The 27,652-nt window shown below is 33.7% G+C and overlaps 2 protein-coding genes across 7 annotated transcripts in view; both read right to left on the minus strand.

Annotated features, from left to right (window-relative positions):
* The window catches only part of LOC106708525 (eye-specific diacylglycerol kinase-like), a 102,878-nt gene that overhangs the window by 37,050 nt on the left and 38,176 nt on the right, over nucleotides 1–27,652 (minus strand). For 3 of the 6 annotated variants that reach the window (XM_045678084.1, XM_045678083.1, XM_045678080.1), the window contains exon 1: nucleotides 859–2,284. The exons of 1 other annotated variant lie outside the window; for it this stretch is intronic. In XM_045678084.1, the coding sequence (XP_045534040.1) occupies nucleotides 859–1,046 (188 nt within the window). In that variant the 5' untranslated portion in view covers nucleotides 1,047–2,284. Of the gene's footprint in view, nucleotides 1–858; nucleotides 2,285–27,652 lie in introns of those variants that run through there. 2 more of the 6 variants (XM_045678082.1, XM_045678081.1) reach the window with 2 other exon arrangements.
* Nucleotides 21,340–27,224, minus strand: LOC123720992 (eye-specific diacylglycerol kinase-like). Its single transcript, XM_045677860.1, has 5 exons — nucleotides 27,135–27,224; nucleotides 25,432–25,578; nucleotides 23,926–24,647; nucleotides 21,710–21,875; nucleotides 21,340–21,552 (listed from the first exon to the last, which is right to left on the minus strand). Exons 1-5 carry the CDS (start codon nucleotides 27,222–27,224, stop codon nucleotides 21,340–21,342), a joined length of 1,338 nt encoding a protein of 445 aa, XP_045533816.1.

A 27,652-nucleotide genomic window follows, 5' to 3' on the forward strand; every position in this document is an offset into this window, starting at 1 on the left:
AGCAACGTGTAGTGATTTTTACGAACTCTAAGAATCGAGCGCACTATATTTAAATCGTCATGGTGAACTGTTTAAGACGCTAAAACATTCGTCTTAATTTTGTGCGTAGGTTTGAAAAGAGATACTTTGATTTCTACGGCTACATTGTCGCCTGAAGATTCATGTTGCGTGGTCACGATAAAAAAACTTTGTGTTCAATTTACGACGAAGTTTTTTTGTTAAAAGGTGGCAAAAGGGGTACAGTTGCCCATAAACATCTGCGAATTCTGCGTTGCTAACCTTTAATCAACGGAGAAGGGGACGTAGAGAAAGAGGATATTTCCCCTTCCTATGCGTTTCCTCTTCCGCTACATGAACTTCTCCTTCCTATCCTTTCCCAATAACAAAGGGTGGGAAAGAAACGTAAACTAAAATTAGGTCTCCGGCACCACACTAATCACAAAAATTTAAAAACATCATTAAAACTAATCAATAAAAAATACGATGCGAAGTACCTTTGTATTTGTGTTGATGGTTCGGAACAGGACGAATTGTTTGGTCAGAGGAATAGCGACAACGCAAATCTACGATTACGTCTGCACTTTCGCGTTATCACTATAGTGCATAACAAATCTAATATGTATATACACTGCCTGACAATGTGCTCAATTTTATTTCCTGGGGACAAGATTTACTGTCATGTTCGAAATGTCCGATAAGTGGTCGATTCATGTAAACGTCAATTAATAGTTTAAAATTTAACAAAATGTCAAGGTATATTTTTGTATGTCTACCTAATCTTTTAAATAAAATACACATTGAAATGTGTAGTCAAGTATTACTATTGGGCTTATGCATATATTATAAAAGATGAAGTACCTTACTACCCTGTAGGTTATCTTGGTTTTCCGTTTGATCTTTACGGCGTATCGTCTTCGAGCCAGGGCGGCGGCGCCCGCGAGCAGCGCGCCTTGGGCGTCACTGTCGCTCGCCTCCTCCTCGCAGTCGGCGCCGGCGGGCGGCGGGCGCGAGCATCCCGCGCTGCCGCGCAGCCCCCAGCCCAGCATCGAGCTCCTAAGAGACCTGAGCGCCTCCGTGGTACAGGCCCGCTCGCTGCCCCCACACCATGCAACAACATATCGGCGCACCGATATACACACGCGACACTATACTCCACGCACGGACTGTCCTCACTATAATATTCGTCTACTGCGCTGCGACACAATCGACTGACGTCACTAGCCACTGTAAACCGCCATACGCTCCCAAAAGAGTCACAATGCGCACGTGGTCGCGGCCGCCGCGTGCGCGCTCTGTTCCGACATTATTATCATAATGCAAACATTGTGGTATCGCGCATACGTTAGCGCGCCGGCCTCTCGCGTTCTTTCCCTGCTACGTTGATATCACCTGCTATATCAAATCAATCATCCAACATCACGAATAACGACTCGAGTACTTTATTTTCGTTCAAGATCTAATGCATAAATCGATTAGTTTCAATCTCCTGATACTAGTACAAGTGTGTATAAATTTGCCAGACAATATTACAAAACGAGACGGAAAACCAGTCCAAGCGGCTGTTAAGTTCAAGGTCAATAAACTTTAAATAGTAATGTGAAATACTACTACAAGAATGTTTTATGTTGTTGAATATCTACCTAGTCAATATATAATTTTTATTGTTTTCTTTTTTGACATGAATTATTTTTAGTGATAAATTGTCTGATTTCCACTCTACAACTTCTATATAAAAATGACATTGGTTGAGTCAACATGGCGTGGCCTTCAGACTGGAATGAACGAGTATAAATATATTATAATACGCGTGTCCGTAGTTGTACAATGTATTGAGTTGTTATTTTAAGATAACGTGTATTATTGTCAAGCATTACCAAAACTGTACCTTTGATAGTTTCGAAAATAAAACCATTCAACTAGGATAACCTAAAAGTTAATCGCAAAATGTTGTCACATCCAATCGTTAACGGAAAACATTGTTTTTTTTTAATTCCATCGATAAAATTGCGAATGAAACACTGATCACAAACGCACAGAACGGGTTCGACAAAAAAAACTTACGCGACGCGGTAAACTTAAACGGATATTTTGAATGTCAAGTTTGTCGTTCAGTGGCGAGTTTGTACGTGTTAGGTTTAGGGGATATGCGCGTTGACTGAGTGCTATAGGACCCGAGCGTAAGCGCTTGCACTGCGTTCGCTCTCGCCAGCCGACGCGGACTCGCCGAAATAGAAATGCTTTTCAAGCGATATGCAAAGATCAGAGGTATTTATTCAAGACACAAGTTCTCTGCTATTTTATTTTCTTTGGATGTCCACATCTTTGTGTTTGATATCCAAGTTTTTAATTGAAAATGCGAGTTATACACTTAATACCTGCCATTTTCATTTTATTTAGTTAATGAGTCTTCTACAAACTTTTGAAAACCAAATAATATTTAGGTATTTTGTAAGAATGAAAACTAATAAATTTGTCAATTTACTTAAAGTAGTCGGAAAGCATTCAGTTAATACATTTTCTTTCAATATTTCCTTGTTATGCTATTCAAAAACATGATTAACATAAACAAGTTAAAGGCGTTGACCTCGTGGTTAGTGACCATAACAACGCATTGTTCGCCACTAGGTATTTGAATCACAAAGACATTACTGCATTCATTCTTATTACCTGGAAGCTAAGGTCTTCTTCCTACGGACAACGCTTTCACTCCAACGTCTGCGTCGAATCGCATTGCTTGAACATTATACTCCCTAATTGATCTTTTTGCTACAACTTTCGTATTAAAACAATAAATGAAAATTATTTTAAAAAAATATTTGTCTTTTACAATACTTTTTCTGTTATCTTACACATTTTACTTCTTTTGAATGATAATAAATAATGCATAATTTTATATTTAAACTTAATCTTACTAAGCGACTTTCAAGGAATTAGTTCTAGCAAACATTTCTTTCCGACATATGTTACATTCAACAACGATGTAGGTAAGAACCTTAATTCTGTTTTCGTGAACTCACATATTTTACCCTCTTTATTGTGTACCCAATTTGGCCAGATAACGGAGTCTTGGGGATATGAGAAGTCCACAAATCTAATTTTAATGTCGGCCGCATTACCTTTTTACCGAATTCTTAGAGATTATATTTAACCAAAGAAAGTTGTCCAAGATTAACTTTTGTAAACAATCTCGATAAAGAAATATACCTACGAATATAAAAAAAGGTTCGTGATTTTTTCTGGAATAAAATTAAATAAAAACTGGAGAAAAACATTTCTCATAAAACCTTTTTTGATAAAGAAGCATAGATTTGTAGAAATGATTGTATTAATGATACAAATAAAAAAATACAAAAACAACCACTGTTTTTGATAAATCTTCACGCAAGATATTCGCAGGATAATTGTACTCGGTAAAAAACTAAAATACGTTCTTAATCTCTATCTAATTTTTAATCTATGTAGTTCATACATTTTTTCATCACAAATACACAATATTTTTATTAATTAAAAATATCATCCACCTTAATATATTTTATAAAAACTGCTGTCATTAATTACAACACAGGTTAATATCATGAGAAAAGTTTCATAAGTGTGATAAGAAATAATTGCTTCGTACATTATAATGAATCATCATCAACCTGCCCTTATCCCTATGTAGGGTCGGCACAGTATGTACTACTCCTCCATACATCTCTATCAGCCGTCATATCTGAATTTACCCCCTTCTTACGCATATCCTCTTTCACACAATCCATCCATACTTTCTTTGGTCTTCCTCTACCTTTATAGCCATCCACATTCAATCTCATTACTTTTTTGTTTATATGATTATCATCCCTCCGCATAACATGTCCAAACCACGCTAACCTTCTGCTCCTCAATTTCTCGATAACTGGCGCTACTTTCAAACTTCCTCTGATATGCACATTCTTAACTTTATCTCTTCTTGTCACACCACACATCCATCTTAGCATACGCATCTCAGCTACATGCAATCTTCTTTCATCCGAAATCTTGGTGGCCCAACATTCAGATCCGTACAATAAGACAGGTCTTACGATTGACTTGTAGATCTGTCCCTTAAGCTTGGGTGGCATTCTTGGATCACAAGTCACACCGGTGACCTGTCGCCATTTCATCCAACCTGCATTTATTCGGCTTTTCACATCCCGGTCAACACCACCATCGTATTGGACGAGTGAACCGAGGTACTTAAAATCGGAGCAGGTTGGTAGGTCAACACCATTTAAAGCGATTGGAGAAAAGCTGGTCGGACCACCAAAATCGCAGAACAAATGTTCAGTTTTGGTTCTGCTGATTTTAAGACCAGCTCTCTCCAATTTATCTCGCCATTTTTCCAACCTGCTCTGCACCTCGCATTCATCCTCCCCAACAAGCACGATGTCATCAGCATAAAGCATACACCAGGGTGCTTCCTCCTGTATGTCTAATGTTAGCGCATCCATTACCAGGAGGAAGAGATACGGACTTAAAGCCGAACCCTGGTGTAGGCCTACCGAGACACCAAACCTGTCACTATCGCCAACAGCGGACTGGATGTGTGTATTGGCTCGACAATACATAGCACGAATAAGCTGCAGGTATTTCCCAGGCACTCCTTTCACTTTCAAAGCCCACCACAAAACCACACATACATTATAATGAATGACCAACACATATCACGCATATCACAGCCAAAGAAAGCACTGAAAGTAACAGTACTATTCTTTAATTTACTATGGTGATAATATTTCTTTTAATATGCAATAGAAAACTATTGATGTTTAAAACTCATTTTTGCCTTTTTATTTTTAAATCAATTTTAAAAATAAATAAATGAGTTTATGTTAAACTGAATTTATATTAATAAAATAAAAAATCTAAAGTTACAAATGAAAAACAATTACGACTACAGAATACAAATAATTGTATTAAACTTGCCTGAAAAGTATTTAGTTTTTTTTGTTTTATATTCTTTGTGTTGGAATAAATGTTTTCCTTTCTTTTTTTCTTTTCTTTCAATATTCCTTTATATCGGGTTTATGTGTATGAGGTTGTATTATATACACAACTTATGTTTCATACAATGTAATAATTTGATAATAATTCTTAATTTTTAAATTTACAAAGCAATTTACGTGTTTGCGGTACGAGGAACGATTTCAAAATTATTTAATTGTGATGTTTTCCTTTAAAACCACACGTACACATTTTGAAAAAAAAAATTACCCGATTAACGTGTACATTAAAACAGAAAGTAGTACAATTGAGATAAAAACGTTAACTCGTAAAACAAAACATACGTGAATCGTTAAAGCATCAGCGTGAATCAGACGGTAGTTTCCGCTAAAAACAATAGCCGCGCCGGCAGATGTGGCATTGTATGTAATCTGTACGCTAAGTACACCATAAAATGTCTGTTATAAAGCGTGCAGTCAATCGACAATATAGAACACGCGTCAGCAAACAGCACAACGCTCGCTCGCCGGTTGCCGCTGGCAGCCCTAGAGGCCAAAAATAAATGGCGGTACGCGACAATTTCGCGTGCCGGCGAGGTGTGCGCGAAACATCGGATTCGCCAAGACATCTGCCAAGTGATAAAACTATTATTAGCTTACAGTACGCGCGTGATCAAACACTTCGGGACGAATGGCTATTTTTAGTACAATAAAGCACTGAGTAAAACATAAACACGGAAGAAGATAACTTCATTCTTCGCATTCTTCAGTTTTCACACAATGTTGTTTAATCGGTGTCGTGGTTTGACAATTTATTTATTAATATCTTTACTATACTTTGATTAACTTTTCTGGGTTTTTATCTTGATATAATCACGTACAGCAAACTAAAATAATAAAAAAAAACAATATCCTCAAGAAGTAGAAGTATAATAACTAATAAATACTATAATAATAATGTGTAAATATTAAAGACACGAGACGACTACTAGCGCCTTACAGAATGGAAAATTCGTCAGAGTACGGTGAAAGTTACTTATTTAATTTCTCGTTCGCTACAACGCGCCGCCGCACTGAAAATTATTTACTGCACGGACAAAGCATTTTTCTTACCCCTGTTCAGCGATAACTTTTTAACTGGCTAGCGTGTAATAGAAAACTTATTTTAGTGGACTAACATTGTAAATTAAGACCAAAAAACCCTTATAAACCAATTTAACTATATTTTGTTGTTGTGATTTTTAGAAGACTATTTAGAAGTAGAGTTAAAGTCGTTATTCCGCTATTAGATTATTTTTTTAAATACTTTTAGAAATATTTTTTTTTTGGTAAAGCTTATTAAACTAAATGAAGAATTCAATTGAATATAAGATCTTCAATGTGTTGTTAAATAAATTCGTTTGTAATTTAGCGTAGAATTATTTAATAAATAATGCAAATTAGCATTTCGTAGATGATATAAAAGTAACGCTCAACACGAAAAAATTCAGAAGGTGTGAAAAAAGAATTCTCACATGGAATTTTTTTCTCGAAAAATAACGTTTTATATTTATAACATTTTCTTAATATGAATTCTTAAATTCTCTTTATTAAGAATAATAATGTTTTGCATTATCCTATTTATGAAACGACTTGTCGCTTGACCCCAACCAAACGTGACATGTAGTGGATATTGTACGTGCATGTTAAAATCGTAGAAACGGCAGTGTCATGGGCGCTGACGTAACAACTCAATTAAATTAATTTACAATTTTACTAAATTTCGTGATTGAATTTATAATTGAAGCAGTACAAATCAAGTGAAACATAAATGTCGAAATTTAATTGAAACATTATCTCAAAGTAAGTCCGCCATTACAAATTGATTATTGTGTCACAAATCAAAAAATAATTAAATTATGTTAATGTTATTATGAAAACGATTTCATCTGCTATTTAGGATTAACCATTAATTTTAATATCAATAATACAGATAAACGAGTTCCCATCTGACTAACGTATTTCGAGATCGTATTTTTCGGTAGATATTCAAAATTAATGTTGCGAACATGATTGTTACAGATTGTGAGATCATGTATTGGTAGTGATAATACTTTTAGAGATCAAATTAGAGACATTCTAATAGGATAATTAGGTAGATTAAGTTTAAAGAGTGTTTTTATCAAGACTGTGGGATCAATATACTAACGTCATACAGGTAAAGTATTTGGTTATTAGACTAAAGCTTTGTCTTGAAACTTGCAAACAAGAGGCACTAAACGAATGTATGGGCCGTTTCTAATTGAGTTATAGTTGAGACCTCAGGCATGGCAATCTGTGAGGAACGTGACCTAGTTCAAAAAATATGGTTTGTCGTCGTTAGTCTTGTCTTGCCCTGAATCTTTCAAATCTTTTAAAGGTCAAAAAGGGCGTAGATAATGACGCCTCATTTTGAACAAAAGATAAGAATGTTTTAATGCCTGAAGCGTGATACTTTTTGATAAAATTAAGGTAAAAGTCCTTAACAGGATGCTTATGTCTGAAAATAAAAGAATATTTTATAGAAAAAAATAAGAATTACTCATATGTTCATGAGTTGTTTGTTTGTTTTTCTTCCACGATGACATGTGGCTAGTATATTTCTAACTCAAAGCTTTCCAATGTGAAACGTTTGATTCATTATTTCAACATGATTTACTTCACAAAAAAAAAATTGAAAACCTTTAGATAAAAGTATAAACAAACTGGTTAGTTTAATAAAGATTCATGTATAACATATGTACGTCTTACGACAAAAGGTACGTAAATGTTTTATGAATGAGTTTTATGGAGGGATATAGAAATCGTAAATATTCTGAAAAGGAATCTTACATAGGTATATATTTCAATGGCTTTCAAGACGGGTAATGCCCACTTGACGCGAATTTACGACGCTGGGATTATTTGCATGGTTCAACGCTGAAAGGTGTCATCATGCCCTTGATCCCCTAATCTTCTCTTTAAAATATATTTTTTTTATTATATCCTAGCCAAATATTGGCAAGAATATTGACATACTAGCTATCGACAGCGACTCCGGCCGCGCGTAACTAAAAACAAAAGCTTAATAAATAGCCTTTGTGTTCTTCCAGACTATATATTCTACATGTGGGCCAAATTTCATCAAGATCCGTTGAGCTGTTCCGGAGATACCTTCTAACATACATCCATCCATCTCAACTTTCGCATTTATAATATTAGTAAGATTGTAAATGTCTGAACAGCACACGTGCATAGGGCATTTTTCCACTCATAAAACTTTAAGAGTGGAAAAATGATCACCGCATGGATTAGAAAACTAAAATAACAGCATAAATTAGGAAGACAAATTATTATATTTTGTGGTTTGCTATAGAAAATTATAATATTACATTCCTTTTCCTACTAATTTCCTGTCTTTTTGTCGAAGAAATAATAAATGATACAAAACGTTGCCCGAATGACAAAATTATAAGCAAGCCATGTTAATGTAATTCAAATATGTTTGAAAGAATTTTTACGTTGAAATGCTTTTGAATTTCCATTTCACGGTATAACGAATGCTAATAAATTAGTGCGTCCCTTTTGATTACTTACGAATCGTACATATAAAACCAATGAAAAGAAATCTCTTTTGTAATAATTGGCTTTGCGGAATACCGTATTGAGACTTTCATTATTTTTGCGCTTGTTTACGTATTAAAATTCATTGCATTGTTTTATATTTGGGGAAGTGGATTGGACGGGAGTTGTTTTATCATTTAATATGTATATTTTATAGTTAATCAGAGTATATTTTCATTAACTATGTGCTTAATATTGATAACAAACTTATTTTAAATTAATTTATTACTGAAATTGTAAAATTAACGTCCAAACAATATTAATTTAACAATAATAAAGGTTAATTTAGCGTCGATTTCCACTGCATACATCATCCTCAACTCCTATACGTCCCCCGGAGGGGCTTGAAGCCTACCTTAAGTTAGGGGTGACTTGACCATGCGGGTTGGTTGACGCACATATGCGCAGATTGCATGTTTTCCTTCACAATAAGAACGTCGGATAAATGTACCTATGTAAATTTAAAATCGAAAACACATTGGTACATAACGGGATTCGAATACAGGATAACATTTCAAAGGGTTAACCCCTGAGCCACCGACGCTCCGACTGCATACATCACTACTAAAAATAATGTTATAACTACTTTTTAAACAGAATAAAAGATTTTTAGTACTGGAAACCTTTTAGATTAACAAGTAGTATTAGCTTTCAGAAAAGATGATTTTAACTATCTTTACCTGCCATCCCACTTTGAGAAGAACATTTATAGTATGAAAAATTAAATAAATAATAATTAAAACTTGAAAGAATATTTTTAACACGGCTTGAAATTTCAAGTAGTGGCAAATCAATTAATTAACATAAAAGTAAATTATTCACAGATTTTGGAGTGAAATTGTGAAATCTAAATGTTTTCTAAATTTAATTTGATATCTGAAACACGTTCTATCTGTTAATTAAAATCCGGACCTGGAGATGTCGTTAATGAATGAATTTAAGCTCTTCACAAATTCTCTCGATAGCAAATGATTTCTCTTCGCGTTTTGCTTGTACTAATTTATTAAACTACTGCCTCGAATTTATTTCTTATTGTGTTATTTTTGTTTTATTGTTAGTTAATTAATTGCATAAATAAAACAATATTTACATAAGAAAAAACTATTTAAAATCTTTCCATACTACAACCGATAACAACTTTAAAATTAAGATACTTTAGTCGTGCTAAATCTTAGATTCTATATAAATCTTGAAGTGGTTAGAATTAGGTTGTGCCTTATTCATTGTTACTGGCTACCTGTTGCGCCTTGGAGCTACGCCATATCTCTAAATTAGTGAGGTAACTCGAACAAGATAAGCATTATTTACTGTGGACAGTAAACGTAAATAAATTTATCTAAAAAGGTAGTTGTTCCTGTTAAAGCGTTTAATTAAGGAGCAAACTATTTGTATATTTACATACAATCGTAATACCAAGTTCAAAATAACATACGAAAAGCTTGTATCAAGAAGATATTGACCAAATGAGTAAACATCGATGTAATATTAAATCTCCTGTAAAAGCATTTGATTACAAAAAGTAAATACATATGTGCAATATGTCTTTTCATTTGTCTATATGTGTAATATATTTAATTTTCGTCGTAACGTTTGGTTATCGCAAAAGCGTCCGGCTTTAAAACCGGGGTACATGGCGGAATCTCATGGCAAATTAGAATTTATGATTGCTTCCCCTCTTCAAGCCGCGAGGCTCATAACTGGTACGTTGTACATTATACCTACTGTATGAATTAAATTGTCATACAGGAATGGAATATTTCCATATGTTTAAAAAGTTATTGATTATTATGATTAAATACAAATTTTAGAAATGATTGTAATTTAACATAAATAATCCGCGCCGGAATGTAAAATATTTGAATATACTCGTACAATCAATATTCATCATATTTTTTCATAACCTGACCGCGCTTACCGAAAGTTGCCTTGAACCGTTTCCTTTGATCACTTGAGCAGAAGCACTAGTACAAAGTTGAAATTTAATAACATTTTGTGAATTGACTATAATTATTTATTTCGGCGTGTAGTACTTTAGCGTGGTTATTGGAGTTATTATTTTAGGGTTTTTTTATAGCAAAAAGTGCCAAACGAGCAAGCGACCATTTGATTTCGCCAGAATAGAAAAGTGACCGTGACCAACGTTGTCAGATCCGTTGCCTACCTTTAATTTTCAGAGGACGCACATGAAGAAGATATTACCCATTCTATGCCTCCCCTCTTCTACCAAATCCACCACACCTTTCATTCCCTCCCTTATAAGAAAAGGGTGGGAATGGGAAAAGGTGTTTTTTTAGCCTCTACCACTGTTAATAAAAGAAACGTAATAGGAAGCAAAGGTCCTTTGTCCTATATCTATTACTTTTAATATTGTAGTATTTCTAATTTGAAGAAATGTTTAAGTAAATAAAACAATTCCTAGACATTATAAACAAATTCTCGAAGATTTAGTTACTATACTGTTACTAAAGCGATTTATTTATACATAAAAATATATAAAAGGGAAAATGAAAATTAAATTTTACGCAAAGTTTCTCAGCGAAGAATTTCTTATTAAGTCAAATTTTTCCGCAAAATTATCTTCAGATTTGAAGTAAAGCTTTGGGCGCTAAATAATGTCAGAGTTGTGTATACTTTACTTTATTCAATGAATAATTTCTGTTGTTAGACTTTGTTCGTAATTTATTTTTATTATTTACTTTATCGAAATGAGATCGACATAATTTTATCGACAATAAAAGGAGAAGTAAGTAATATTCCAAATACTTGTTGTTTTTAACAAATAAGTAAAAGTAACGGATGAGAACGTAAAACAAAAAGTAAAGTAAACATTGATTCTGCAAATTTCTCGATGAAAATTACTTTTCAACCTTTGTGAGTTAAACACACATTTTAGTTACATTGAAACTCACTTTGTAAAATAACACGCTAATTAATTGGAGTGAAAATCAAGAGCTTTTTGATTTCAAAAGCTCTCAACACGATACTGCAATATCTATAACGTGAAACTTCCACGAAATGAGTGTGTAAACTTTCATGCGCTGTGCATTTTGTGTGACACAAAGATACATTTTAGTTGCAAAGTGAGTTATCTGACACATCATTGACACAAATCATTTTAATTTTGTTTGTTAGATGTAATATTTACCTGTATTGAACCATTTAATGTAACGGTTTATAAAATGTTTGTTTCATCAAGTTCTCGTAAACGAAAATAAAAATGTAGCATCACAAAATTATAAACATTTATCTCAATGAATTTAGTTTACGTCCATTTCGTCTTGAGAAAACACATTTACCAATGACAAAGAACTAACTAAGGCTAAACTATCCGTTGGTTTCTAAGATTAAAATCTCTATTTAAATAATATCGTAAGCTCTGTCATTCATATTTGACAAAAGATAGTAACAATGTGTTTTAACGGGGATTTCAATCTCAGAAACCCACGCTATGTATAATTAAAATCAAAATCCGTCATTAATAGACTGAAAGCATAAAAAGGCTTTCAAGCAACGAAGGATAAAATATTTTAATCTAATTTTTTGTGAAAATTAATATTTTAAATTTCTATCAATCAGCCTGTCAACAATTTTTTTGTTCAAAAAATAAGTTTTTTGTCATGTTATTTATTATTCTGTGCAGTAAAAAAATTAAGATGAAATATACAGAATATATGACTGTGATAATAACTCTTAAACTGAAATGTATGCATGTAGTACCACTCACAATTCTACTTTATTTTTAATGAAGCCGAGGTTTTAAAAATTAAAATTATGAATTTTGAGAAACAGATTAACGAGCGTAGAAACACAGTTAACGAAAGTATATGTATTGATTGTTTTGTTCCAATTAGAACATTGAAAGTAAACTTACAAATATGATCTACAATATTTTAAATAATACCGTAACCTGAGATGTTTGTATGGATGATAATTTTAATACAAATTTTTCTAATGTTTCAATACATAAAACAAGCCATTAGCCAACGAGGTCAACCTGTTCTGTAATATAATGGATCCGTGTCCAGTTTACGTTCGCTCTTACGATAAATTCTATGGTCGGCATGATTTGTTTTAAAATTTTATAAATGCATACCCGTCATTGAGAAGCATATTGCACATACAATTATTTCTATTTTGCTATTAGGTTAAAAATGAGTTTTTTTATTAACATCGGTTAAAGTAAAGATTTCTCTTAGAATTTATACAATCGTGACACTAACGGGTATCCTTTCTTATTACCGTGAAAACTTCCATCTTTATATATATTTTATGTAGAAACTTTTCTACTAACTCAATGCATTACAAAATACGCCTTATCACTCTTTCTTCGTTCATCATAATGGCCAAACCAAAGGGATTTGTAGTCTATTTATTCGTATATCCAATTATCCACGAACGAAGGAGTAATATTTCATAGTACACTTTGTATACGTTAAACGTGTGGAAAGGTTACAAAGAACACAAAGCAGTCGTTCAATTATTTCCACACCATTCCCTATTGTAAGTTACAAATCGCTATACAGTGTGACTCGCCAATTCTAGCCTAGTAATGAGTCAGCTTTATTTTGAAAAGCAGGTGAATTCACAATAATTTTGCTTAGAACTATTGATTTTTATGAATAGTTAGAGACGATTTGAAACAATTTGAACTGTTAGAGCATAGATGAAATCAAGCAATTTTGTCTAAAGTTGTTTTTTTTTTTTCGAAAATGTGAAGAAAATGAAAAACATGGTTTAAGAAAGTTTTCATAATTAATTTATTTTGGCCCACCGTAACCGATTTATGTAACTCTTTTATAGCCAGGTATATTAAGTGAAAACCTACTACTGTACAAAAAAGGCAATATTGTCAAGTTCAATATTGGATCAGACAATACAAGTATACTTACTACATAAAGTTACACGTGCCGTCTTAGTATTTTACTATTGTTATTTACTCGTTGATCAGAAACCTTTCAACCAGACGATATTGTTGCGCATTCTGAATAAATTCACTAGGGCATTAGTTTGCCCTACTCAATAATATATGTTTTCTATATTTTACTTAATTTATGTTCTTAAATAAAATATAGTTGAATTATATTAGTTTAGTATTTATATATCTTCATTGTAACCATTCATAGTGAATATAATGTGTAATTAGTGAACATAACGTACCGAAAACTAGCATCAAAATGAGAAAAAAAAAATACTCAAAACATTTATTTTTTTGTCCTTACTTCTTGAATCTATGGTATTGTTTAAGTTGAAAGTTTGCAAATATTCCCATACACGGTAAGGTTTATTTACCTTGTATGGGAATATATACAAACTTTCATACCCTATTCCCTATATTTATTTTGTACCCTTGAGGGTAAAATTCTTTGCGGATTTTGAATGTTATATTTATTTATATCAAATGAACAGCCAAAAAACTAAGTTTCAAGCTTCTAACTATACGACTCTTCCATGCAACTTTCCAACCTAACTTTCAACCCCTTACAACCCTTTTTCGCATTAAAAAGTAGATTATGTCCTTTCCTAAACTCTACTTATGTTTACCAAATTTAACTTTACAGCAGGACAAACAGATAGACAGACATAGTTACTTTCCTATATATAACTAGCTGTCGCCCGCGACTCCGTCCGCGCGCAGTTAAAAAAAATGAAAAATAGATGTTGGCCGATTCTCAGACCTACTGTATATGCTCACAAAATTTCATGAGAATCGGTCAAGCCGTTTCGGAGGAGTACGGGAACGAAAACTGTGACACGAGAATTGTATATATTAGATGTAGTAAGGATATTTAACAAACTTTAGTAGTATCCGCTAAGTTTCATGGTTCATACATCGATCCGTGTTCATTTAATGATATGCTGACGTATATAACGTGCATCGCTGCCCTCACGCAAACTAACGTATTAATTTTAATGACTCAATGAATCGCTAATAATTCACTTCGACATCAAACTACCACGAGGCGACGGCTGCACGTAATTATGCGAACATGTAAACGCAAAGTCAGGACGGCCGGCGACAGAGCACCTCTTCATCTGTCTTAACAATTATGCACTCACTAAGAATTCATGTTGATATATGTTGATATCTTTTGTATTATAATAAATTTTCCAGTACACTTTATAAGGAAAACAATAAACCTTAAGTCATAAAGTTTTTTAATGCCTTTCTTACTTTCTTGATAAATTGTAGAAATCATACACAAATTATATTTGTACCAATTGTTTCATAATGTTTCTTAGTTATTTATGAAAACATAAAATTTAACCGACCTAATTTCAAAATTACTTGAATATTCTATTTAAATTATGTGCGCCGTGTAACTTCCTAAAGCCAATGTAAGAGTAAATAGCACAATGTAAAATATTATTTAATTTACCCTAGGTGGCGCTGCTGAACCGGTAATTTATTAAAGTGATTTTAATAAATATGAGAATGGAGATAGTTTGATAGTACGAGTACAACATTATGTATGACTAGAAAATTTTAGAACAAAGCAACCCTGGTATCTAAAAATATAACTGAGATTGCTTGCTGCTATATTGATGATACGAGTATGAACATTATTACAAATTTTTCATTTTGTATACTTTACTCTTAAGACAAAATATAGAAAGAAATAAAAAACCTTATTAAAATTATTCAAAATAAATTGCAAAATAATAAATATGAAAACAACAAAGATGTTTATTAATACAGAAAAAAGGAGAACGATTCCCTGCAGGCCACGATGCTTTTAAAACGCTTTTAAAATATAAGTAAACTAACATTTTTAATATACGTGCCTCCTCCATTTCCCTTTATTTAGCACAAAAAACACATCCGATATTTCCTCTCCGTATAAAGAGTTTTTGCTTTTTAGAGATTTCACTTTTACTTTACTATATAGCCGTCAGAAAATCGAACATTAATATATAAAACTAAAAATCAAAGTTTGTATGTTTGGCCCCTACGAGTACTATATGACTGGAAGGCTTGAGTCCTAAAAATCTAAATAACATAGTGAAAACTTTTCTCATTTTCAAATACTGTTGACTCGTAATAGGTGGAGTATGCATTAGCTAACCACACTATGCCCCCGAGCGAGCGGTTTACCGATGCATGTTTCAGACAACCGCCTGCAGGCCTCAAGTTCCATAATTCCACGTTACCAATGCTCAGAATATATTGTTACTAAGTACTTTTACTTCCTTTGCAGACTGTGTTTGTTTGACTTTTATGACAAATTGATTCAAACTGTTGTTTTTTTTTTTTGAAGATTCAGTAAATGTAAATTATTACGATTTAGGTCTCATTCGAAGATTTCCTTTAGTGATACTGACAAAGAGAATTTCGTATAAATATACGTCAGGTCGTCGATTCATATTGTTAGATTCTTACCAGTGCTACGTCATTGAACGTGATGTTAAGTTGAAACTTTGTTGGTAAAGCAATAAAACAATGACGATTTTTTTTTATAAGATGGCAAATGAGCTGCTTAGGGACCGCTTGAACTCGCCGAAATGGCAAAGCGACCGCTGCCCATAGACATCCGCAATTACATATGCGTTGCCTACATTTAATCGACGGAGGAAAAGACGCACTGATAGAAAATATCCTCTCTTCCTACGCGTGTTCTCTGCCATCAAATCCACTTACCCTTCCCATCCTTTCTAAGTAAAGACAAAAAAAAATGTACAACAGATAATATGTGGAATTTTATTTTCAATCTGCATTGCCCGTGGGACTTACAAAAACAAATTGGCTCTATTCTGAAACTGAAACACAAAAATGTAAGCGTAACTGTTGGATACAAAGTCCATTATATTGTAACATCATCCTCAGAGACTTGTAAGAAGCAGTAACAAGATTTTCCTGACTGACTTCTGTGACTTCCTTACTTTATAATTTTATCATCGACTAAAACTAATTAACCGAAATTGGTTTAGACTAGACTAGATCGTTAAAAGTTTTGGTAATTCACTAAACTTTTAGCTCTCGGAACTTTATCTCTTAAAAATATAAATTACTTACAAAGCTTTACTTTATTTTCGTATATATTTAAAGCACAATGAAAACCTCAACATTGTATATTTGTTCGTGTTTAAATCTATAAATTTCAGTAGAACTGCGTATTCATTAAAGTCAATAAGTTTTTATAACATTGACTCAGGGGATCGCTAATTAATTAACAAAGTTGACAACACTAACAACATTGACTGACGCCATATCTACGGAGGAGTTCAAACAACGACTTTATTTATAATTTTATAAATCGGAGATAAATTTTAATGAAAAATATTTGTTTATGTTGTAATGAAATTTTTATTCGCCGTAATTATTTAACATAACTGAATTTTTTTTAGTCGTATAAAATGTACTATACTAAGAAAATTTCAACTAAGAAAATGTTACGTATAGCACGAGAATTTATTTAGTTTAAATTAAAAATTGAGTTATTTCTAATAGTGACGCAGATTCTTCATAAATGTGTTAATATCAGGACTTGTGTTATAAGCTTATTTTTTTTTAATTAATATAGGGATGCAAGTTAAATTAAAACAAAAACATTATATATTTGCCTAACATTATATGTTTTCTCACGTTTTTCCATTCTATGAACTAATTTAAAACCTTGCAGGGACGTAGTTTTAGGTAATTTCCGCTTGCACACAAAGTTAATTGAAACATTTTACATTAAATACCAAAATCGTACGCTTTCCTGTTTTTAAGTAACAAGCTGTTATCTTTTTAAATAGTAATTTACATTTTAAGATTCAGTTAAATATTTTTAGGAACGTAATGGAAATGTAGTTTTATATTACGTGTTGTAGAACGTGTACGTGACCACACCCACACCTGCTATTCCGTTTTATATAGACTTTTACTATCTCTTTCTTTTTCTGTACTGTTTGTATGTTTTGTTCACAAGTTGAATTTAAAGCAGCTGACGTTAGGATTTTTTTACAGAACTGACTCAGTAGGGTTATTTTAAATACATTTAGTACTTGGTTTTATTATTCATCAATGTAAAGTGTTACGATTACAAAAAGTACGTATAATGTTTTAACAACAGTTAATTTTCTATTTATCAGTGTTATCGCATTCATTCCATTATTGAGCAGTGAAATGTTAACTAGTTCGAATTTTGATTGGGAATTTGCGGATCATTGAAGGCAAACGATTGTGATGCACTAAATGTAGTAAATAGTTAATATAATCAGATTAGTCATTAAACTGGTTCTGTTAGGTTTCATTTGTATGTTATATAGTAATTTCCAACATATTTAGTTTCTCTTCATAAAAAGTGAGGAGAAGTAAACTAAAATTTACCTTATTCCCATATCACTATTGATATCAATATTAATATTGATAAAAATCTATACTATATTTTTTTCAGTAATACGTTAATTGAACTACTCTACGAACTATTAACTATTCATAGAGTTTAAGGAAGTAATTGCATCTATTTATCTTATACCATGAGCTATGAATATCTTCTTCAATTATTTTATTTGTTCGCAACAGCTTGCAGTCTGAATGCCGTCAAAAAACTTTGTCATTCAAGTATCGCGTGAAAAGAAGTGCCATTTTAAATTCTAATTTGCCGGCCTCCATACAAAGCCGCTTTTCAAATCGTCAGCGAGTAAATAAAGAAGGTTTTTCTAAAGCCTTTTACGTCTGCACGCAATTCTTTTCTATTCGAGTCTATGAATAGATGGTGATGGTAACCATGAACTGCTTTCTGCATCACAACAATTTTATGTTTATTGTTTAGTTATAAATCATCAACAAAGCATGAAAACGTCTACATCGAAAAGGAAGGAGCAGAAAAATAAAGTTTGTGTCTTTAAAAAAATTGCGACACTATGTAGAAAAGTAATAAACAAAATGCATCGAAAGGTTCTTTAAAATTTCATTACCAACTCCCTGCCTATTTCCCTATACAATGTAGCACTTTTGACAAATATCCTCTTTCACAAAATACGTCCGTACAAAATTTGTTAATTAAAACTTAAAGTATTGTTTGTAAAGTAACTATTTTAATAGTTTTATACAAGCCTTTCTTATAAATAAGCAGGAATAACATCGCTATCTTTAATTAAAATAAAAACGAAGTAAAAATGCTAAAGTCTTCAGAAATTTGAAGCACTGTTTATTATTAACTCTAAAATTCTCTTCTCCTTTAAGTTTATTATACTTGATAAAAGTATAACAAATGGACTTAGAGTTAAAAAAAACAGTAAAGAATCTATGTTATCTAAGTTATTTTTTTATGAATAATTTCCATTGAATTAAATATTAACTTTCAACACAACATAAAACTAGGTAAAAAATTATTATTAGTAGAGCATCTACACCTTTTCTACTACGCTACTAAATAACAACTTTCTTCTATAAAATGATCGAGGAAACAAAATAACCTTGCCTAAAGGGACTCCTTTTAATGATATATTTTAGTTTTTATAATATACTAGCCTTTACCCGCGACCTCGTCCGCGCGGAATAAAAAAAATGCACACAAGATAAAAAAGTTCCTATGTTCGTCTCCTAGTTCTAAGCTACCTCCCCATCAATTTTCAGCTAAATCAGTTCGACCGATCTTGAGTTATAAACTAACACGACTTTCTTTTATATATTACTAGCTTTTACCCGCGACTCCGTCCGCGCGGAATAAAAAATAGAAAACGGGGTAAAAATTATCCTATGTCCGTTTCCTGGTTCTAAGCTACCTGCCCACCAATTTTCAGTCAAATGGATTCAGCCGTTCTTGAGTTATAAATGGTGTAACTAACACAACTTTCTTTTATATATATAGATATAGATTTTTTAAGGTTTCTTTTAATTTAAGATTCTAGCGTAATTTATATTAATCAGTTATTTTCTTTGTCAATACAATATCGATGGGTAGTTGGAATAATGTCGCAATGGATATTGCGACAGTCTTCGGGTTAAGTCAGATTCGGTATCTACGGACCTAAATACACCTTATATATTTTTTTTACTTAATTCTGATGAAAAATGACAAAAATAGAAAAATCACTTTGTACATTAATTGTTTGTTCCTGGTAAACGTTTAGAAAAATATTACTGGAACAATACGGTTATGTTGAAAGTGAAATTTTTGTTTCAATTTTAGACCAGCAATTGTAATTACGGCTTTCTTCCAGGGAATAAAACATGTAAACATTAAACGCACTATACATTACTGTACCTACTTTGATGTTAACAGATTCGCACTAAACATTGCTGTACCTACTAAACTATCGTTGAGTCGTTACTCAATGGCAGCAAATATTAAATCACGCACAAGACTACCAAACTATAGTTATTTTATTTGTATTACTGAAGATAATAATCTACAATAATTATTTTACAATTTTATAGTCATCTGTTCATGATTCGAATTAATGTACCTGTGTCAAAATTTTTGTTTTCTGATATTTTACAAATGACATGTACTTAAATCATCATCATCATCAACCTGCCCTTATCCCTATGGAGGGTCGGCACAGTATGTACTACTCCTCCATACATCTCTATCAGACGTCATATCTGAATTTACCCCCTTCTTACGCATATCCTCTTTCACACAATCCATCCATACTTTCTTTGGTCTTCCTCTACCTTTATAGCCATCCACATTCAATCTCATTACTTTTTTATTTATATGATTATCATCCCTCCGCATAACATGTCCAAACCACGCTAACCTTCTGCTCCTCAATTTCTCGATAACTGGCGCTACTTTCAAACTTCCTCTGATATGCACATTCTTAACTTTATCTTTTCTTGTCACACCACACATCCATCTTAGCATACGCATCTCAGCTACATGCAATCTTCTTTCATCCGAAACCTTGGTGGCCCAACATTCAGATCCGTACAATAAGACAGGTCTTACGATTGACTTGTAGATCTGTCCCTTAAGCTTGGGTGGCATTCTTGGATCACAAGTCACACCGGTGACCTGTCGCCATTTCATCCAACCTGCATTTATTCGGCTTTTCACATCCCGGTCAACACCACCATCGTATTGGACGAGTGAACCGAGGTACTTAAAATCGGAGCAGGTTGGTAGGTCAACACCATTTAAAGCGATTGGAGAAAAGCTGGTCGGACCACCAAAATCGCAGAACAAATGTTCAGTTTTGGTTCTGCTGATTTTAAGACCAGCTCTCTCCAATTTATCTCGCCATTTTTCCAACCTGCTCTGCACCTCGCATTCATCCTCCCCGACAAGCACGATGTCATCAGCATAAAGCATACACCAGGGTGCTTCCTCCTGTATGTCTGATGTTAGCGCATCCATTACCAGGAGGAAGAGATACGGACTTAAAGCCGAACCCTGGTGTAGGCCTACCGAGACACCAAACCTGTCACTATCGCCAACAGCGGACTGGATGTGTGTATTGGCTCGACAATACATAGCACGAATAAGCTGCAGCTCCTTTCACTTTCAAAGCCCACCACAAAACCTTCCTCGGAACCCTATCGTATGCTTTTTCGAGGTCTACAAACACCATGTGCAGGTTTTTATGCACACGCCTATATTTCTCGCAAAGTTGGCGAATAGCAAAAATGGCATCCGTAGTCCCCCGTCCTGGTGTAAACCCAAATTGGTTCCGAGTTACCTCATTCTCCTCTCTTATTCTTCCGTCCACCACTCTCTCCCAAGCTTTCATACTGTTTGACATGAGCTTTATTCCTCTATAGTTGTTACAGATTTGTACATCACCCTTGTTTTTAAAAATTGGCACCAGCGAACTCCTACACCACTCAACGCTGTTTAATATCATTATCATCCGCCAATACATTTCCTTCATCGTCTTTAATACACTTGATGTGGTTTACATCTCTTGCATTCCTTTCTCTCTCTCTTGCTATACGGAACAGGCGTTTTTGTCCCGGCGGGCTGTTCAGGGATTCATATAATTTATCTTGTGCCTGTGCCTTAGCAGTTGCGATGGCTTTCTTAGTAAATGACATGTACTTAAATGTCGCAGATAATATATATTTATTAACACCGAAATACGAGTAAAACATAATGGTGACATTTTAGAGAAATTTACACGTTTAGACGTTGTTTCTACGTATTCTACAGCTGAATCTGCAACTCTTCCTGAATTACAAGGAGCTTACAACGAACCGGTTCCTGTGTCGAAAGCTCTGTACTCTGATCTACTGAGTCTTTGTAACAGTCATGATATTCCACAATATTATCACGATTTCTATAAATCTTTGGCATGTGGAACCCACGAAGCTGCTGAGGTACAGGATCCGCTACAGGAGTCAAGTCTTTAGACGTGATTTTGCTTTAAATATTTTGGTACCCAATTTTTTTATTATGTTAAGATAATACGAATGTTGGTTTAGATGAGTTTATTTCCTACAGTTCCTAATAAACTAGTCTTAGTTTATTATAATTAGAGTAGGTACATTTTATAAAATAATTTAATTTAAATAGCACAAGTTTTAAAGTTAAGCATAAGTACCTTTTTTATTAGGAATTCTTAATTTTCATGGATAATATAAGTAAAAAAGTCTTATAAAGTCACGAATTTGTCATTTTAATTATGCTACTTTGATTCAATAAAAGATTGTTTAATAATAACATAATGCTCTTTTTTCTACCACTTTAAATGATCCATTCTTATATTTCTAGTAAAAAAATAATAATAATAAAAGCACTGTCAATAAAAATAAGATATTCACGCAAAGATAAAAGATTTAAAAAAAAACATACAACGATGAATATACAGTAAAATATGAATACCGTCCACAAAACGCTCATCAAGTTCAAGGAATAAGAACACAAACTATGGTTACTGTATCCATCGTGTATCCTATAATACACTGAAAAAAGCTGTAACATATTATTACTGTATCAACATTCATTTTTTTTTTCGTCGAACAAAGCTGTAAGTGACTATTATGGGAACAACCTTTCGACATAAATAGTAGCAATATGATCTTTACCGATTTTTTCCTATTTGGATAAAATATACAATCTTGTAACTGCAACAGTACTTTAGGCAAAAAATAACAAACAAGGTGACATATAATTTATTTTAAGATATTCAGTGGTTTTATAGTTATTCCATAATTTCATTAAATATTTTTTCCTGAACATTTTCATTTTTACGATTGCGGCTTTATTCCCGGTACCCATCGATATATTTAAACCGTTTTCAAAAGAAAATGTTTTCGGAACACTGAAATTGAAACAATGCAAAGATCAAAGAGATGTTCAACTGAATTATCAGAAATCACGTTCAGTATGCTTTAAGTTTTCATTTTAGCTTTATATTTGAATCAGTGAATCCTATGTTCACATTATATTAAGCTTTAACCATTCTGTATGTAATTACTTAGACGAGCTCAACCGTTGGTTTCTACAGTTGTATAAATATTGTTAATAGTGTTGTTTCCTATAAAATAAAAAGGGTAACATGATTTGTACCACTAGCGGTAATAGCACAAATAAACAAAACAAACATGCGTCACCTCTTCGTTAAAGTCTCAAACTGTCAAATGTTGAAAAAAAAAAAACAGGAAAATCGTAAAAATTTGTTTAAGAAAATTCATAAAATAAATGTATACTTTATATAGAGAAAGAACATTCTTCTTTCAGCCATCAATCACCGCAAAATAAACACGAGCAAAAAGTTACTTATCTGTGAAATTAGTAAGCTCACATTAAAGAAAACTTTTTGGTTGCCTACACTCTTTCGGCTGTGAGCTTGTTGTAACTTATAAAAATATGTTGAACATATAATCGTTGATTTCCACCTCCACAATGCTTATGAATAAAGACAGTCTTGTCTCAATTTCTTTTTCTTTTTACATGGACAAGAATTTATTCGTGCAGGAGTTTCGTCGGAAGAAGCTTGACAGAAACATATTCGTATTACGTCTTATTACATATTGAGATGAAAACAACGTCTAACGGTATCGAATTGTCAAAACATATAATAAATAAAAAGTTTAATCTTTCTCATTCGTGATATAAGCTTAGTAAGATGTAATACCGTTGAATTTTTATCTATAAGTTTTGTTACATTTTTATGGATTACTGTAAGAAATATTACTTTTACAATAAGTCAATTCAATTCAATCAATCAATGTTATATGTAAACATAGTTATAATAAAACAGAATTTAAATCAGTCATACATAAAAAAATACCAAACATTTAAAAGCAATATCAAGTTGTAAATAATAATTCTAAATTTAATAGTAAAACGCAGTAAAAGCATGCAACAAACAAAAAAAATAATAGTTCCTGAAAAGAAACAATTTATTAAAATAAAATAATAACTAAATAAAATATAGAATGGTTTTATTAATTTCTTTATTCACTGACCTTTCGTCAAGAGGTTGTAGAATAATAACATCGGCCTCTTCAGGTCCCTGATGTTGTAGGGGTGCCGGCGTCTGCGAAGAGGTCAACGCGAGCGCCTTGTATCGGCTTTGTTCGGCGGTAGGAAGCACAATATCCACAGATCGCGATCGTAAGTTGTTACCGGGCACTGTCAACGAATCACCAGTGCTGCTGAGTTCCTCTGCGCGAGCACCGCCTGATACTTTCGAGAAACACGAGTCGACGGAGGCGGCGCGGTCACGTTTTAACTCGGGCACGGCGAGGTATATGTCGTGTACGAACGTATCTCTGGCTGTACCGTTGGCGTCCTGTTCGGACGCTCTAACATTTTCTAAGGAACTTCCAGTCGGCTCAACGAAAAAGGCTTCCTGTCTAGATATTGACTTTCGTCTTTGTGGTAGAATAGGTGGTTCATCGCTGGGCGGTTGCAGTTCAAAGGACGGTGCGCCGGGCGATGGCGGCGGTGACTGCGGCGCCGGGAGTAGAGTCCTGGACGGTGGTACCGGAGTCAGGAGAACTCTCGGAGAGTCTGTCTCACTGTCGTCGTCATCGTCGTCATCCTCAGCGGAGGAGGAAGCAGGCGGACGTTCGGGCGTGACGCGCTCCTCGCTGCGGCGCGCCAGCCACGTCTCCATGTGACGGCAGTGCACGCATGGTGGTGGCGTGCTCTTACCAGATCTACGTCTAGACCAGAGACGTGGAACCTGGATAAATAAGCAGAATGATATTTAAACTAATTTACTTTTAAAAAGTATATATAATAGTGTAGATGAAACTGTCAAAAAATATCTCATGTCTCTTAGGGGTGCCTGTGCCTCTCAAAATCTCAAATCGCTTTACGTTTTTGTACAAAATCGCCGTTGGCCTTCAGTTCCAGTATATTGCTAACAAATTTTAGCTCGTAAGTTTACTCAAACATTTATCGCCACTTGACTTTCGAAACTGTTGATTGTAATCAACTTTTTGGAAACTCATCCAATCAATTGCACAGTTGAATTCTGGTTTCAATTTTATTTTTTGATATACAATATATAGTTATATTTTATTACAAATATATATTGAATATTTTGCGCGTTAGTTCTATTCACTTATGATTCAATAATGTTACTTGAAAAAACGCTTGGAAGCACTGATAATAGTTTTAATTTTCCGTTTTTTTTTTGTAGTTTTCTGTTATTAACATGTAAGCTTCAGAATAAAAAATAAATTTTTGACGTTAATAAAATGGGTACATAGCAAACATGGAAGGGATATAAAACCGTTCTTCCTTTTCTTTTCATAAATAGAATATTTATTTTATTGTATACATACAAGTTAGCAAATGAGAAAGTTTGTTAAGAGGTAGAGGACTACAATTGGCCCCTAGTACCACACTCATCAGCCAAAAGGCTGAAATACTTCTACTTCACTCCTATTTAGTATTGTTCCAGTCGATCCTATAATTCGAACAGCAGCTAATACTACTTAGGACTCAATCAGTGTTCTTACCTCGAGATAAGTGCCGGAGTCGTCGGAACCGGCGGAGTCAAAGGAGCGGCTACGTGCACCGGGCTGCGGCACCGCTAACAAACCGCCGCCACCGCCCGGCCCGCGTGCCGCCTCCAGCTGGATCTCATCGAAAGACGCAGATCGCACCTACGAGTTTAACATACACACAACACGTTATGTCTTGATTAACAATTGAGGGCTCTTAATTATCTATAGGACAAATGATAACATATAACTAACATAAATATACAATAAAAACAGAAAAAAAACAGCAGACTGCTATGCTGAGTTAACATAGAGTGGGAGAACTGCAGGGAGACGATAATATGTATCTGTACATTTTTCACTTTCCGAAACACCCATTCAAAAATATACGTAATTACCGCTTTCTTTGAGAAAGCGGTAATTACGTATAAATGATAAATTAACGACGAATTTCTTCTACAGTATAATAGGTAGATGTTTTAAACTTGAAATTTTTAGTTAAAGGTACCGAACGAGAAAACGTTTAGCTTTGTTTATCTTGATATAGAACACATAAAATTTGATTTAAAAATTTTTGAATGTAGCTTATATTAATATATATTAATATGTACGGCGTATTTATTACGTGTACTGTCCATACGATAGTCACACTCATACTGTAAAAGAGATTATAAGATTCTCGGGTCGTACAAGAATGTGCCAATAATAGAATATTTGCTGATTGTGCATTGGTTCTGTTCAGTGACCGAACACGAATCGAAATTGAATCGTAGAAATAGTATTTGAATACAACTGTGAATATTCACCTTTAAACATATTTCATATTTTTATTGATGAGAGCAGAAGGTGCATCAAACTTGACAAAGGCAAAGTTATAATTTAATTTGCATCTAGCTAGTTTAGACGGTTTTCATTTTAACACCACAAACTTGTTTACAGTAAAAAATAAATAAATAAAAGGCTGCTAATATTAATTAATTAAATAAAAGGCTTTTAAGAGTTTGCGTTTTCCAGTTCTGTTAAAATACCATTGTTATTTTCGTACTTAACAAATTACTCAAGAGTAAAACACGAAAAGTTTTGATGTGCCATTAGTAGATCGCATCATTAAGCCCTCTCGGGTTTTGGCCAAAACGCCATCTAAAGCAGTTCATTAGGTGACTCGAGAAAACTCCATTATTTATTTAGGACGTGATAATGAGATCGGGAAAGACCAATCGTGTTTGTAGTAGAGGGAAGCTCGGTTACTAAAGGGAATTCAACGTCAGCTGGAAACGTCGATTCATAAATATTAAGTACTAAATCTAATTTGAAGCAGAATGAATATGGCATCAGTAGTTTTTTTATGTCTTTGTTAAGTTAATCAACAAAAGTAAAATTCTAACTTTGGTCTCTTTTCTGAACGAGACAACTAATGCCAAGCAACAAAATTGCTCATGACATTGATAAACATAGGACCAAAGCTTCGAGAATGGGTACTAAAGTTATAGCAGCATCTATCAATTTCAAAATTTGGGTCATGTTGTCATTCATATTATGATGCTGCTAATACCAAATCAGCTGCGTTTTTGTCGGTTGTAACAGCAAAACTAATTAATTATAAGGCACGTGTTATCTATGTTTATAAACTAGGGAATTGTGCAAGCTGCTGCTAGCCTGTATCTTGATCGTGTTTTGGTGAGTCACTCCGTGCCTGGCTTAAAGGCATTGGTAATCACCTGCTTGGGCACCTCGAGGCTGCTTTGCGTCTTCATGTCTGCTGGCGTGGGCGTGCGAGAGCGCTTGAAGGTGGTGCGCAGCCTGTGCATGCCGGCGGGGCGGCGCGCCGCTCATGTCGCCCGCCCGCCCCGCCGCCGCGCGCGCCCCACTCCCGCCGCGACGCCCCACCTCAACGCTACAAAGCATACAAACAATCATCATACAAAATGTTACAAAACCCATACCTGCAAAAAGTAGCTTGCTACAACAACCACAAATATCAACTCCAACTTAAAAACACAAACATCTAATGACAATGTATAATACTTACAACTGCCACTATTTTCGTAAATTTAATCGATAACTATATTTTACCTGCAGAATTGGTCTCCATCATTTATTGAATTTTGTCTCTTGCAAAATAAAAAGAGCTACGAAATAAAATCTCTTGCCGCAAAGATGATGTTAACATAATATAGGGAAGTCTTTTTAATAATTAAGATGTACAGAAATGTATATAATAGAGTCCTAATTGAGT

Source organism: Papilio machaon, chromosome 5 (genome assembly GCF_912999745.1).
Source record: "Papilio machaon chromosome 5, ilPapMach1.1, whole genome shotgun sequence".
Taxonomy (NCBI): domain Eukaryota; kingdom Metazoa; phylum Arthropoda; class Insecta; order Lepidoptera; family Papilionidae; genus Papilio; species Papilio machaon.

Bases quoted from the DNA above. Each gene is read 5' to 3' on its own strand.
- LOC123720992 (XM_045677860.1), bottom strand. From the start codon at position 27,224: ATGCACAGGCTGCGCACCACCTTCAAGCGCTCTCGCACGCCCACGCCA. The intron at 24,648-25,431 runs GTAAGAACACTG...TTATTTATCCAG, and splicing joins ACTCCGGCACTTATCTCGAG to GTTCCACGTCTCTGGTCTAG. The intron at 21,876-23,925 runs GTCAGTGAATAA...AAATATTTAAAG, and splicing joins CTACAACCTCTTGACGAAAG to CAAAATCACGTCTAAAGACT.